The sequence below is a fragment of the Saccopteryx leptura genome, chromosome 3 (assembly GCF_036850995.1).
Source record: "Saccopteryx leptura isolate mSacLep1 chromosome 3, mSacLep1_pri_phased_curated, whole genome shotgun sequence".
NCBI classification, from domain to species: domain Eukaryota; kingdom Metazoa; phylum Chordata; class Mammalia; order Chiroptera; family Emballonuridae; genus Saccopteryx; species Saccopteryx leptura.
In genome coordinates, this window is record NC_089505.1 from 222,544,720 (window position 1) to 222,559,453 (window position 14,734).

The 14,734-nt window shown below is 46.9% G+C and overlaps 1 protein-coding gene across 1 annotated transcript in view; it reads left to right on the forward strand.

The window, feature by feature from the left end:
* SNRNP200 (small nuclear ribonucleoprotein U5 subunit 200) overlaps window positions 1-14,734 on the forward strand; it is a 34,509-nt gene that overhangs the window by 6,973 nt on the left and 12,802 nt on the right. The window contains exons 5-24 of the mRNA XM_066377675.1: window positions 150-205; window positions 3,571-3,669; window positions 4,328-4,480; window positions 4,584-4,683; window positions 4,850-4,986; window positions 5,552-5,635; window positions 5,731-5,904; window positions 6,191-6,328; window positions 6,564-6,719; window positions 7,147-7,317; window positions 9,280-9,473; window positions 9,691-9,814; window positions 11,495-11,644; window positions 11,866-11,976; window positions 12,528-12,659; window positions 12,825-13,013; window positions 13,334-13,531; window positions 13,921-14,073; window positions 14,185-14,265; window positions 14,533-14,616. Coding sequence (XP_066233772.1) covers window positions 150-205; window positions 3,571-3,669; window positions 4,328-4,480; window positions 4,584-4,683; window positions 4,850-4,986; window positions 5,552-5,635; window positions 5,731-5,904; window positions 6,191-6,328; window positions 6,564-6,719; window positions 7,147-7,317; window positions 9,280-9,473; window positions 9,691-9,814; window positions 11,495-11,644; window positions 11,866-11,976; window positions 12,528-12,659; window positions 12,825-13,013; window positions 13,334-13,531; window positions 13,921-14,073; window positions 14,185-14,265; window positions 14,533-14,616 — 2,684 coding nt within the window. The remainder of the gene's footprint in view (window positions 1-149; window positions 206-3,570; window positions 3,670-4,327; window positions 4,481-4,583; window positions 4,684-4,849; window positions 4,987-5,551; window positions 5,636-5,730; window positions 5,905-6,190; window positions 6,329-6,563; window positions 6,720-7,146; window positions 7,318-9,279; window positions 9,474-9,690; window positions 9,815-11,494; window positions 11,645-11,865; window positions 11,977-12,527; window positions 12,660-12,824; window positions 13,014-13,333; window positions 13,532-13,920; window positions 14,074-14,184; window positions 14,266-14,532; window positions 14,617-14,734) is intronic.

The following is a 14,734-nucleotide window of genomic DNA, read 5'->3' on the forward strand; positions in this document are numbered from 1 at the left end:
TTATGTTTATCCTTTTAAGGTCTTCGAGTCCTTAGACCTGAGCTCTGTCCCAAGGAGAGGCAAGTCAGGCAGTTGGGGAGGAAATGTGCTGTGTAGTACCTCATTTTCCTAACCGTTTCCTGTCTTCTTTCTCTTATCCCTCGTTTCAGATGACAACATCGATGAGACATATGGTGTGAATGTACAGTTTGAGTCTGATGAGGAGGTGAGTGTTAAATGGACTTAGTTTATTTTTTGTTTTTGAAATTGTTCTAGTGTAAGGAATTCAGATAAATTTTACAGTGTCACAAGGGTGTCAAACTTGAGTACAAGTATTATTTTTCTAAAAAATTATTATGGTCTTCTTCAGTTTTTTTTTTTGTATTTTTCTGAAGTTGGAAAGGGGGGGGGGCAGTCAGACAGACTCCTGCATGCGCCCGACCGGGATCCACCCAGCATACCCACCAGGGGGCGATGCTCTGTTGCAACCAGAGCCATTCTAGTGCCTGAGGCAGAGGCCACAGAGCCATCCTCAGCGCCAGGGCCAACCTTGCTCCAATGGAGCCTTGGCTGCGGGAGGGTAAGAGAGAGACAGAGAGGAAGGAGGGGGGAGGGGTGGAGAAGCAGATGGGTGCTTCTCGTGTGTGCCCTGGCCAGGAATTGAACCTGGGACTCCTGCACTCCAGGCCGACGCTCTACCACTGAGCCAACTGGCCAGGGCCTCATCTTTAGTTTTCATAAAGCAAATTAAACTTATAAATTAATAGTAATTTAAAATCAAATGCATCAGCAAAAAGAAAAAGATAAGTACAATGTATACTGTACTTCATTGAAGGTGTATGCTGCCCCATTTTACCTTGTGATAATGTCCCACTGGTCAATGCTATGTTCTGCCAGTTTCAAAGGAATGTACATTTGCCCAAGAACATAGACTTATTTTGTACATGGTTATGTAATAGTTGTAGCAGCCACTGAGGTTTACCATCTAATCTTAATTTCTTGAGTATAACTAAATACGAACAAGTGGGGCTCTTGAAAATCTTTGCAAAGTTGCCTTAGAATTCTTAGTGGGTGAGTTTGACTCTTTTTTTTTTAAATTTTTATTATTTATTCATTTTTAGAGAGGAGAGAGAGAGGGAGAGAGAGAGAGAGAGAGAGAAGGGGGGAGAAGCTGGAAGCATCAACTCCCATATGTGCCTTGACCAGGCAAGCCCAGGGTTTCGAACCAGCGACCTCAGTATTTCCAGGTCGACGCTTTATCCACTGCGCCACCACAGGTCAGGCTGAGTTTGACTCTTGAAGATAAAATGCAGGCCTTCCACTATCATATGCTGGGACGGGAACAAGGGCAGCATAGGAGAGGCAGGAGAGAGCACCAGACAGTCAGGAGGTCTGAATGTTGGTCCTGTAACTTGGGCATATTGTTTCAGTTTTTCCATTTGTCAAATGAGGTGAGTGAAATACTTGACTGCTAAGCCACTTCCTGTAGTACAAGTTGATAGAAGTTTGGATTTTAAGTAGCAAGAAACTGAAAGCATGTTTTGCTCATAAAACTCATTTATTTAACAAATGTTTGTTATTAAACACCTGCTTTAAACATATACAGTCTAGTGTGAGCCAATGTGTGCATAAAGACTGGTGAGCAGCCTGACCGGGTGGTGGCGCAGTGGATAGAGCGTCGGACTGGGATGCGGAAGGACCCAGGTTCGAGACCCCGCGGTCGCCAGCTTGAGTGCAGGCTCATCTGGTTTGAGCAAAGATCACCAGCTTGGACTCAAGGTTGCTGGCTCAAGCGGGAGTGTTGCTCAGTCTGCTGAAGGCCCACGGTCAGGGCGCATATGAGAAGGCAATCAATGAACAACTAGGGTGTCGCAATGAAAAACTGATGATTGATGCTTCTCATCTCTCTTTGTTCCTGTCTGTCTGTCCCTATCTATCCTCTCTGTCTGTAAAATAAATAAATAAATAAAGATTAAAGACTGGTGAGCAAGCCAAGAGTGGTCTGCAGTTCTGGATCCAGGCATGCTTCTGCATAGCTCTTCTCACCTGCGAGCTCTTTTTTCACATATGTTGTTTGTGTGTGTGAGAGAGATTGTGGTCCAGTTGGTTGCCTTTGGGGTGGCCTTAGGTGAGAGGCAGAATAGAGGAGAAGCACCTAATGAAGCCAGGCTATATGGACTTAGAATAGTGAGTAATAATACATTCTATTAAATGTCCTCTAGATAAGACCAACCCTGGTCCCAATACGTTGGTTTCACTCCAAAGGTGTTGCTATAACCATCTTTTAAAAAAATATTTATTTACATCCCTGGCCCATTGACTCAGTAGATAGTTGGCCCAGTGTACGGACATCCTGGGTTTGATTCCTAGTCATGGCACACAAGAGAAGCGACCATCTGCTTCTCTTTCCCTCCCTTTCGCCTTCTCTCCCTCTTCTCCCATAGTCAGTGGCTCAGTTGGTTCGACCATTGGCCCAGGTGCTGAGGATAGCTCAGTTGGTCCAAGTATGTCAGCCTCAGGCACTAAAAATAGTTGGGTACTCGAGCATTGGTCCCAGGCAGGGGTTGCCAGGTAGAGCCCCGTCAGGGCGCATGTGGGAGTCTGCCTTACTATCTCCCCTCCTCTCACTTAAAAAAACATTTACATATTATTTATTTTTTTTAAGAGATATATTTATTTTATTTTTTTTTAATTTTTAAAAATTTTTTATTTATTCATTTTAGAGTGGAGAGGGAGAGACAGAGAGAGAGAGAGAGGAGAGACAGAGAGAAGGGGGGGAGGAGCTGGAAGCATCAACTCCCATATGTGCCTTGACCAGGCAAGCCCAGGGTTTTGAACCAGCGACCTCAGCATTTCCAGGTCAACGCTTTATCCACTGTGCCACCACAGGTCAGGCTACATATTCTTATTATTTTTTTAAAATAAAATTTTAATTCTAGAGAGGAAGGGAGAGAGAGAGAAATGTCAATTTGTTGTGGGTTTTTTTTTTTTTTTTTTGTATTTTTCTGAAGCTGGAAACGGGGAGAGACAGTCAGACAGACTCCCTCATGCGCCCGACCGGGATCCACCTGGCACGCCCACCAGGGGCGCGCTCTGCCCACCAGGGGGTGATGCTCTGCCCTTCCAGGGCGTCACTCTGTTGCGACCAGAGCCACTCTAGCGCCTGGGGCAGAGGCCAAGGAGCCATCCCCAGCGCCCGGGCCATCTTTGCTCCAATGGAGCCTTGGCTGCGGGAGGGGAAGAGAGAGACAGAGAGGAAGGAGGGGGGGCGGTGGAGAAGCAAATGGGCGCTTCTCCTATGTGCCCTGGCCGGGAATCGAACCCAGGTCCCCCGCAAGCCAGGCTGACGCTCTACCTCTGAGCCAACCGGCTAGGGCCTCAATTTGTTGTTTTATGCATTCGCTGGTTGATTCTTGTATGTGCCCTAACTGGAGTTCAAACCTGCAACCTTAGTATATTGGGACTATGCTCTAACTAACTGAGCTACCTGGTCTGGGCCCTCTAACCAGTGAAGTGATTTAGGGGCGAGTTTCTGTGGCAATGTCAGAATCAGCTCTAAATCATGGGTTGGGGTTGGGGCTTTTTCCACAGGAAGGCGATGAAGATGTGTACGGGGAGGTTCGAGAAGAGGCTTCTGATGATGACATGGAAGGGGATGAGGCTGTGGTGCGCTGCACCCTCTCGGCTAATGTGAGTATAGTCTTCTCTTGCCCACTGCTGCAGGCCAGGTTCTTTCCCATAAGGTCCTATTCTGTCATGTATTGAGCTCCCTTTTTATTGGGTAGACTATCATAAACCTTTAGTGTCTTGATTTCCTTAAGATTTCAATCAGTCGTTCTCCCTCACAAAGGCACATGTTGGTGAGATCTTATTTTGTTGTGTTCCCAAATTCAATATGGCAGACTTGTTTTTTAGAGAGACAGATAGGCAGGAAGGGAGAGAGATGAAAAGTATCAACTCATAGTTGCGGCACTTTAGTTGCTCATTCATTGCTTCTTGCGCATGCCTTGACCTGGGGGCTTTAGCTGAGTCAGTGATGGCCTTGCTCGAGCCAGCAGTTTTGGGCATGAGCCAGCGACCATGGGGCCATGTCTGTGATCCCACACTCAAGCTGGATGAGCCCGCAGTCAAGCCAGTGATCTCAGGGTTTCGAACCTGGGTCCTCAGAGTCCCAGCTTGACACTCCATCCACTGAGCTACCACCTGATCAGGCAGTTTAGCAGACTTGTCTTTCCTCTGGAAAATTCTCACTGGGAGGTAGGCCGTCGGTGGCAAGTAGATCTCTGTTGCAGGATGAGAAAGTGGTTGGGGTTGACAGAGACATGAACTCTGCTTGATACTCGTGCAGCTTGTAGCCTCTGGTGAACTAATGAGTTCTAAGAAGAAGGATTTGCACCCTCGGGACATTGATGCATTTTGGCTACAGCGGCAACTCAGTCGCTTCTATGATGATGCCATTGTGTCACAGAAGAAGGCAGACGAAGTGTTGGAAATCTTAAAGGTATGGTCAAAGTCATATTTTTGCATTTAGTGTATCATGGGGGATGACAGAGTGTATGAAGCAGATGGCTGCATTTGTAATCCTGGTGTTATCTTCTCTACAGACGGCCAGCGATGACCGAGAGTGTGAGAACCAGCTGGTGCTACTTCTCGGGTTCAACACTTTTGATTTTATTAAAGTGCTGCGGCAGCACAGGATGATGAGTGAGTACACAGTGGCCCTTCTGTAGAGTGTGTGTGCACCTGTGTGATGGAGACGGCAGTGCTGTCATAGCTTCAGCATGTGTTTCATTCATTTTCCTTTATACCCTGAGGTTGAAGGTCGATTTTATTCACTGCCTCCTTACCTTTCTCCTTTTGCTGTGGGTAGTTTTATACTGTACCTTGCTGGCCAGTGCACAGAGTGAAGCTGAAAAAGAAAGGATCATGGGGAAGATGGAAGCCGATCCAGAGCTATCAAAGTTCCTCTACCAGCTCCATGAAACAGAGAAGGAGGATCTGATCCGGGTAATGGCTGGGCTGGATTTTCTACCTGATTCCTGAGCTAGAGTGTTTGCTTTGGGAAAGAGACATTAGTTAAGATTGCATCATAAAGCTAAATGTCTATTAACAGCAAGATAAAGAAGTGAAGTTTTTCTCTAAAGTTTTTAAGGTTTGTAAGTGGTACAGATTATAGTTGACATTCATAGTGGTATAATCAAGAAACCACTGACCTATCTACTTTTCCAGCATGTGGGCCCTCTTCTGTTTGTTTACACAGTAAATCATGGTATTTTCTCAATATAGAGGGAAGGACACGTGTTTGCTGAACAGAGGGAGAGCCCTTGATGCTGACTTGTTGGCCATCTGCGTTTGAAGTCCCCACACTATGCATTGACCCTTTAAAGCCTTTTCCTTGCTTTCATTATCTGGTAGTCCCCATGGCAAGTATCTGAACTTGCCATGGGGCATCTTTCTCTTTTGGGACTTACTGGTCAGCACTTGTGAGTGAAGTTCAGCTAAGGAGGGACTGAGAAGGACAGTACCTAGAATGGTGATCAGTTGTTGCCTTTTTTGACTTTGCCTACTACAGGAGGAGCGGTCCCGGAGGGAGCGCGTACGGCAGTCCCGAATGGACACTGACCTTGAAACCATGGATCTGGACCAGGGTGGGGAGGTTGGTGTGTGAGCTCTTTCCCAAATTCTGATGGATGGAAGTTCACTTGCTCAGTTTCCTCATTGTCTTTGTATTTCTGTTTTTCCTTCTCTCAGGCATTGGCTCCAAGGCAGGTTCTGGACTTGGAGGACCTGGTTTTTACCCAGGGGAGCCACTTCATGGCCAACAAACGCTGTCAGCTTCCAGATGGATCCTTCCGTCGCCAGCGCAAGGGTTATGAAGAGGTGCATGTGCCTGCTCTGAAGCCCAAGCCCTTTGGCTCAGAGGAAGTGAGTTAGTTGCTTCTCTCAGCTTTCTCCTCAGCCCACCTCCCTTCCAGTTTGAGTTTCAACCCATTGACTACAATGTGATTTCATCTTGAAGGCAGTCTTTTCCAGAAGTGGGAGTTTTCCCATTTTTCTTTTGAGCCCAGGGGACAACACTGATCCCTCTGGTCTGTCCTTCAGTGGAAAGAGTATGCAGGGAGCTTGCTAGCAAATGCAGTCCTGGAGATCCTGCAAGAATAGTCTGCTCAGAGTGCGGCCAATACAATACGAATGCCTTTCTTCCTTTCAGCAACTGCTTCCAGTGGAGAAGCTGCCCAAGTATGCCCAGGCTGGATTTGAGGGCTTCAAAACGCTAAATCGGATTCAGAGTAAGCTCTACCGGGCCGCCCTGGAGACAGATGAGAACCTGCTGCTGTGCGCGCCCACTGTAAGCACTGCTGTGGCTGCTCCTTTCCTGTGGAATGTGAATGTTTTAGGTGGCAAGAGGGTTCCTCTTCACCCATACTTTCCAATTCTTTATTCTTTCATGGAAGAAATGTTAAATGGTAGAATAAAATTCTCAGGACATGCTCTACTCTCTGTTTTGGTTTTAAGCCCATGGGAGTTAGTGCAGTGAGCATTCCCATGTAAACAGGCCGTCTCACCCTTGATCTCTGTCTCAGGGTGCTGGTAAGACCAATGTGGCCCTGATGTGCATGCTTCGAGAGATTGGGAAGCACATTAACATGGACGGCACTATCAACGTGGATGACTTCAAAATCATCTACATCGCTCCCATGCGGTCCTTGGTGCAGGAGATGGTGGGCAGCTTTGGCAAGGTAAGGGTAGAACTCTTCTCTGGAAGGTGCCAATGGCATCTGGCACAGGGTTGGGGGCAGGCCTGGTGCTTCAATGCTGCTTGTTTCAGGGCATCTCTGCTGTGCCCCAGGTGATGTTTTTTCACTTCAAAGATGGTACTTGACCCAGAAATAGAGTGTTGCTGAGCCAAGAATATCCTGGATCTGTCCTGGCCTTTGCAAGGGTGTGTCATCTTTTTGTCACTCTGCACAGCAGTTTTCTCCAGCTCTCCCAGAGAGCCTTTGTCTCCATTTGCTAGAATGTAAACTTGGATTTGTTCATATGGTCGACCTCATTCTTTAGTGGGTTGATACCTACTTCCAGTACCTTGTGCTCAGACTTTTCAGACAGTTTGGTGACAAGGCCTCCTACGAGCATTCTTACCTGTCGTGCCTTTCTTCCACTCAGCGCCTGGCTACATATGGCATCACTGTTGCGGAACTGACTGGCGACCACCAGCTGTGCAAAGAAGAGATCAGTGCCACTCAGATCATTGTCTGCACCCCTGAGAAGTGGGACATCATTACCCGCAAGGGCGGGGAGCGCACCTACACCCAGCTTGTGCGGCTCATCATTCTGGTGAGTGAAGGGCACTTGCTGGGGTGCAGAGACCAGTTTGGTCCAGGACTTTCTCTCAAGTCACTGGCCTTTGTCGTGAACCCTGTTGTCAGTACTGCTTTCACCATTAAGTGACAGCCTGCATGTCACTGAAAATTTCCCAATAGGTGCCTGACCAGGTGGTGGCCCAGTGAATAGTGCGTCAGACTGGGATGCAGAGGAACAGGTTTGAAACCCCAAGTTCCCAGCTTGAGTGTGGGCTCACCTGGCTTGAGCATGGGCTCACCAGCTTGAGCATGGAGTTGCTGGCTTGAGCGTGGGATCATAGACTTGACCCCATGGTGTCTGGCTTGAGCCCAAAGGTCGCTGGCTTGAAGCCCAAGGTCGTTGGCTTGAGCAAGGGGTAACTCGCTCTGCTGTAGCTCCTCGGTCAAGGCACATATGAGAAAGCAATCATTGAACAACTAAGATGCTGTAACGAAGAATTGATGCTTCTCATCTTGCTCCCTTCCTGTCTGTCTCTCTCTCTGACTCTGTCAAAAGAAAAAAAATTTTTTTTCAATAGGTGCATGGTGACTGCAGTGTTATACTTTATATCTTTTTTATGTCTGAAATATTTGAGATATATGTAAATGGACAAATGGAAAAAACTTAAGTGTGTCCTTCTAGAACACTAAAGGGCTTTATAGATAAATAGTCCATTCTCAGAGGGAATGAGTTGAGGAGTTAGGATGTTATGTTCCACAGAAGCAGAACTACCAAGGACCAATGATTGAGTCTGAGTGTAGTTTAAGTTGTCTGGGAAGGTGGAAAGGAGAGCTCACATGTTGATTTTTGGTGTTTTAGAAGAGGGGCTGGCTAGTGTGGCTGCTGGATTTTGTTTGATTGGAACCCAGCCGTACCTGTTGGTTGATACTGTTTTCAGCTGCTTTTATGCCACCATGACTGAATTGACTGTTTGTGATAGGGATTGTGGCCCATAGGCCTGAAGTATTGACTCTCTGGCCCTTTAAGAGAAAGTTTGCAAACTCCAGCTTTAGAGCCTCACAGCTCAAAGTCTTGGTAGAAATAGAGTACCTGGCCCCAAACACAGCCACAAAATGCAGTGTGCCTTTTTCATAAGGTCTTCTGCTGCTTTGTTTCCTCGCTGAAATTTGAGAAGCACTGCTTTAGGCCCTAGGAACTCACCATTTGATGCACATACACCTTTTGCTCTTGATGAGGGTAACTGCCCAGAGGTGAAGCCTTATTTGATGTAAATGTGGTTTGATCAGAAGTTTCATTATCAGTAAAGAAATATACCTTTGGCCCTGGGCTGGCTCAGTGGTAGAGCAATTGCCTGACGTGTGGAAGTCCTGGGTTTGATTCCTGGCCAGGGCACACAGGAGAAGCGCCCATCTGTTTCTCCCCCCTCCCCCCTCTCCTTCCCCTCTCTCTCTCTCTCTCTCTCTCTCTCTCTTCCCCTCCTGCAGCCAAGGCTCCATTGGAGCAAAGTTGGCCTGGGTGCTGAGGACGACTCCATGACCTCTGCCTCAGGTGCTAGAACAGCTCTGATTGCAACGGAGCAACGCTCCATGTGGTCAGAACACTGCCCCCTAGTGGGCATGCTGGGTGGATCCCTGTTGGGTGCATATGGGAGTCTCTGCCTCCCTGCTTCTCACTTCAGAAAAATACAAAAAAAGGAAAAGAAAAAAGAAATTACGTTTGTGTGAAGTTGGAAACCAGTTTACCTGAAGTATCAGATTTTCTTACCATAAAGCGTCATTTCATTGGGCTATAGCAAAGTGGCTCATGGCAGAGCATGGTATATATTTCATGGTGAATTTTGTCTCATCTCATTGTTTGGTCTCTCTGGCTTGGGATCCCTTTTCTTGTTGTCTTTATCTGGCGTATTAGGTATGTACCAACAAAACGCAACTATTCTCAGTGAAGGGGCTCCATTTCTCTAGTCCTAGAGGTAACTTGCTGCTCTCCATTTCTTAGGATGAGATTCATCTTCTCCACGATGACAGAGGTCCTGTCCTGGAAGCTTTGGTGGCCAGAGCCATTCGAAACATTGAAATGACCCAAGAGGATGTCAGACTCATTGGGCTTAGTGCTACCCTCCCCAATTATGAAGATGTGGCCACCTTTCTGCGTGTTGATCCTGCCAAGGGCCTCTTCTACTTCGACAATAGGTATGAGAAGAGATGGGAACAAGTTTAACCAAGTGACCTTCCTGTTATCTTTCCCCTTTGCCAGGGTGCTCTGTTGGATTGGGTTTTAGAAGGGTCTTAGGGTTTTTATGTGGTATGACTCCAAAAAAGAGGAATATTGCTTCTGGGCAGTGAAGGGCTATTTATTTCTTAGAAGTCTGTGCCCAAAGCCTCATTTTTCTAACTGTTGAACTTTTAGCTTCCGCCCAGTGCCTCTGGAACAGACGTATGTAGGCATCACAGAGAAAAAGGCTATCAAGCGTTTTCAGATCATGAATGAAATAGTCTATGAGAAGATCATGGAACATGCAGGAAAAAATCAGGTCTGTCTGTGGTTTCTTATTCTTGAACTCTGCTTTTGAACTCTGCTTTTGAATTCTTGACTTACTGATAATTAGGCAAGATTGACAAAGGTAAAGCGAGAAGACACAATACAACCCCGATATTAGGAATGAAATGGGTTATTTCAGAAGCTGTACCCAGTGAAAGAATGATAAAGGAATACACTGTACAACTTTTTGCCCATAAAGTTGACTACCTGGAAGAATTGGGCCGTTTCTTCAAAAACTACCAAAATTCTGCCTAGATGAAATAACCTGAATAGTTTTATAAACCACTAAAGAAATTGAATTCGTAATTTAAAAACTCCCAGAAAAGAAATGCCTAGGTGCAGATAATCAGTCTATTTACCTACATTATCAAGGGTTCTTCCATAAAAGATTTGGGTGGCTTTTACTAAAAATGTAACACAGTAGAGAAAAAAAAAAGAAGAAGTCAGCTAGTGAAAGAGGATATTTTAATAGAAAGTAGGATACAGTTTTTCAGTTGAAACTGACTTTAACTTTATTAACCAAGATAAAAACTAAGGAAAAGTGACAGGTTATGTATTTATTTTCATCTGAAAAAAGCAGTGGATTTTGGTGAGGAGATGGATTTAGATGAAACAAATCTTTTGATATTAAATATGTGGAAGACTATTTCCTACAAAATGATGTTCATCTCATATTGAGACTTATTTCTTAATCTCCTTTTATAAAGGCCAGTTCCTGTTATTTCATAAACATTTTAGCTGTTTATTTGGCAGACACATTTGTCAGGTGGCTTAGAATCATATCGGGTATCTGAACACACATTTTTTTTTTTAGAGAGAAACAGTGATTTGTTGTTCCTCTTATTTATGCATTCTTTGGCTGATTTTGTATGTACCCTGACCAGGGGTCTAACTCACAATCTTGGCATATTGGGGCAATGCTCTTAGCAACTGAGCTACCTGGCCAGGGTTGAACATAAATTCTTAATTGAGATTCCTGAATTTGAATCCTCATTGTATGTAAACTTGATGTTACTGATATGATGCTGAGAGTTTAGTTACCCACGTCTAGGACTTGCTCACTGTACTGGATAGTTCATTCTCTTAGGGTCTTTTTTTTTTTTTTTTAATTTTTTTTTGTATTTTTCTGAAGTTGGAAACGGGGAGAGATAGACAGACTCCCGCATGCGCCCGACCAGGATCCACCCGGCACGCCCACCAGGGGGCGATGCTCTGCCCACCAGGGGGCGATACTCTGCCCTTCCAGGGCGTCACTCTGTTGCGACCAAAGCCACTCTAGTGCCTGGGGCAGAGGCCAAGGAGCCATCCCCAGCGCCCGGGCCATCTTTGCTCCAATGGAGCCTCGGCTGCAGGAGGGGAAGAGAAAGACAGAGAGGAAGGAGAGGGGGAGGGGTGGAGAAGCAAATGGGCGCTTCTGTGTGCCCTGGCCGGGAATTGAACCCGGGACTTCTGCACGCCAGGCCGACGCTCTACCACTGAGCCACCTGGCCAGGGCCTTCTCTTAGGGTCTTACCAGCCCTGTTTAGGCTTCTGAGCGAATACACCCTGCTCCTCTTTATGACCTTGGCTTCTGGTCTTATGCTGGTGCAGGCTCTGCTTCTTGCTGCTGGTGCTGGCAGAGGCACTGTGGGAGCTGTGTCTCTTGACTGTGGCAAACCTGGTTTCTTCTTAGGTTCTGGTGTTTGTCCACTCCCGGAAGGAGACTGGGAAGACGGCTAGGGCCATCCGGGACATGTGTCTAGAGAAGGACACTCTGGGTCTGTTTCTGAGAGAGGGCTCTGCCTCCACAGAAGTTCTTCGGACAGAAGCTGAGCAGTGCAAGGTGAGGAGAGACAGGCTTGTTCTCTCATTTTTCCCTGGGTACTGGCTAAGTTTGAGTTTCTCCAGATAGTACTCAGGACTGCCCCCTGGTGCTGCTGCTTCACACCGGTTCAGGCTGAGTCTGCATGTGGTTGTGTGGAGTGGGTAAGGGGAGGCTCTCTGTGAACAGGTTGATTTCCTCTGGGAGGGCTTACCTCATCACCTGGTTTTTCTGTTCCCCAGAACCTGGAGCTGAAGGACCTTCTGCCCTATGGCTTTGCTATTCATCATGCGGGCATGACCAGAGTTGACAGAACACTTGTAGAAGATCTTTTTGCTGATAAGCACATTCAGGTGAGGATGGGTAAAGCACAGACATAAGAAACCCCGGAACTTCAAAGGCAGTGCCATACATTTGTGCCTGGTAGTTTGTTGTTTCTAGCTCAGGTAAGCCGGGTCAGAGAGTTGTGGGAGGCACAGCTGTGGCCCCACTTCTCCCAGCTCTTCCCATACAGCCTGGGGGAAGGTGATTGAGTTTAGGAAAGTGTCTAGAATCATAGCGTGCTGGTGACTTCAGGTAGTGCCACATAAGGCCTCACACAGTCAGGACCTTCCTTGTTTACTCTTTCCCTTTGGAAAGCTTGTGTGTTTAATTGTCTGGTAACCTTAACTTGGTTAATGAATGTTACAGTTCTGCCTCTTAGATCTGTCTGTGACCTTGGAAGGTTAATTCTTGAATAGATTAGGTACTGAAGGACTTTTCTCTTTATTTTGGTGTTACACTGAGAAGGATGGGACCTGCCTCAGTCCTGCTGGAAGCTCTGGGACTGGTTGCCCAGAAAAGTTGGGGATATTGACTGTCTGGTGGTAATACCTGTTTTTATTACCTTGCTTTGTCTCTGTAGGTTTTAGTTTCCACAGCAACTTTGGCTTGGGGTGTGAATCTCCCCGCACATACAGTCATCATCAAAGGTACCCAGGTGTATAGTCCAGAGAAGGGGCGCTGGACAGAACTAGGAGCACTGGACATTCTGCAGGTATAGGTCCTTTGAGTGTAGTCTTGGTGGGGAGGAGTACCTGTTTATAGAATGCAAAGATGTGAAAATGTGACAGGTGGAAGACGAGGGTCTGTGAAGGAGAGCCAGGAATCCCATCCAGCTGCCCTGTGCCCACAGCCTCTTGGTTTGCTCTCTCTGCCTTAGATGTTGGGACGTGCCGGAAGACCCCAGTATGACACCAAGGGCGAAGGCATACTCATCACATCTCATGGGGAGCTTCAATACTACCTGTCCCTGCTCAACCAGCAGCTTCCTATTGAGAGCCAGATGGTGTCAAAGCTGCCTGATATGCTCAATGCGGAAATTGTGCTGGGGAACGTCCAGAATGCAAAGGTAGGATAGCACTGCCCTTAGGCCTCTTGCCTTCTCCAGAGAGCCAGAGAGCAGGGGTAGAATGGCGTTTATGGTGCTGTGGGCCACCAGCACGCAGGGACCTCCAGCTCCAGTATGAGCAGTCTGTCCAGCTGCTGGGCTCTGTAGCTGACAGTTCCCCTTATTATAAGGTCTTAGAAAGGACCACTTCATAATCAAATATTTTAAACTTGCAGAAGGCATGTAACACATTCTTATAGTTGGGAGTCCATTTCTAATGATCTCTGGGAGGTTTTCATTGGGATACCAGTTCTCCATGCTAAGACCCATGTTTCTCGTAGGATGCAGTGAACTGGTTGGGCTATGCCTACCTGTATATCCGGATGCTCCGATCCCCAACCCTCTATGGCATCTCTCATGAAGACCTCAAGGGAGACCCTCTGCTGGACCAGCGCCGACTGGATCTGGTTCATACTGCTGCCTTGATGCTGGATAAGAATAATCTGGTCAAGTATGACAAGAAGACAGGCAACTTCCAGGTGCGTGGGTTGGAGTGGAAGCAGAGCTCTCAGCAAAAGTCCCAGGAGACATTTTCAAATTGCTATATAAATTTGAACCCAGCCTAATGCCCATCACTTGGCACAGCAGAAAACGGATAGTGCTGTGCTGATTGAACCTAGGAATTCCTAAAATGGGACAGTAAAGTCTGATAACATCTCCTTTCTATACCTTGAGTGGAGGTGGCTATTTATCTTTTCTCTGTGGGCATCAGTTCACTGTACCTTAGGTTTTTGTGCCATCTTTCTTCATGCGCTCGGGCCAGGCACCTGTATTATGATTTGTTCACTGAGTGGGCAGCTATTGTCTTCAGTGCGCTGTCGCAGCCTGTTAACGCTCAGTCAGCACTGGATTGTGTCTTTTTTCATAGGTGACAGAACTGGGCCGTATAGCCAGCCACTACTATATCACCAATGACACAGTGCAGACCTACAACCAGCTGCTGAAGCCCACTTTGAGCGAGATTGAGCTTTTCAGAGTCTTCTCGTTGTCTTCAGAGTTCAAGAACATCACTGTGAGAGAAGTGAGTCCATAGCATGTTGGAACGGGTAGCTGGTACTCACTGCCAAGTCGCTGGGTGGGTTCTCTCCTCAGCCACCTGGCTTTTCCTTGACCTGTTTCCTTCTTATGGCAGGAGGAGAAGCTGGAGCTGCAGAAGCTGCTGGAAAGGGTGCCCATCCCTGTAAAGGAGAGCATTGAGGAGCCCAGTGCGAAGGTGAACCCACAACTCTGCTGGGGGAAGGATAGGTGGTTTTCAGAATCCTCTGAAAGATGGACCTTGGATTGGGGTTTGTACCTGGTAACCTACTCAGTCCTCCCAGTGTTCTCATGTGTGCTTTTCTTGTGGAGCAACAGTTACCTAATGTCTAAATCAAGAGCTGTAGAAGATCTTATCTGGCAAGAATGCCCAGAGCAGAAATGTGATTTATTTCATTGGACTGTTCAGTGATTGCTGTCTTCTAGCTGACCTTGCTTTTTCCAGATAAATGTGCTTCTCCAAGCCTTCATCTCGCAGCTGAAATTGGAGGGCTTTGCACTGATGGCCGACATGGTATATGTCACACAGGTGAGGGCAGAGCTGTGTTGCTGGGAGAAGGGGCCTGAGCAGTTCACTCCCCTGTGTGCTGTGTGAGTCTTGGAGAAAGTAGGCCAAATACTAGTAAGGGAGAGGGAATGCTGAGATT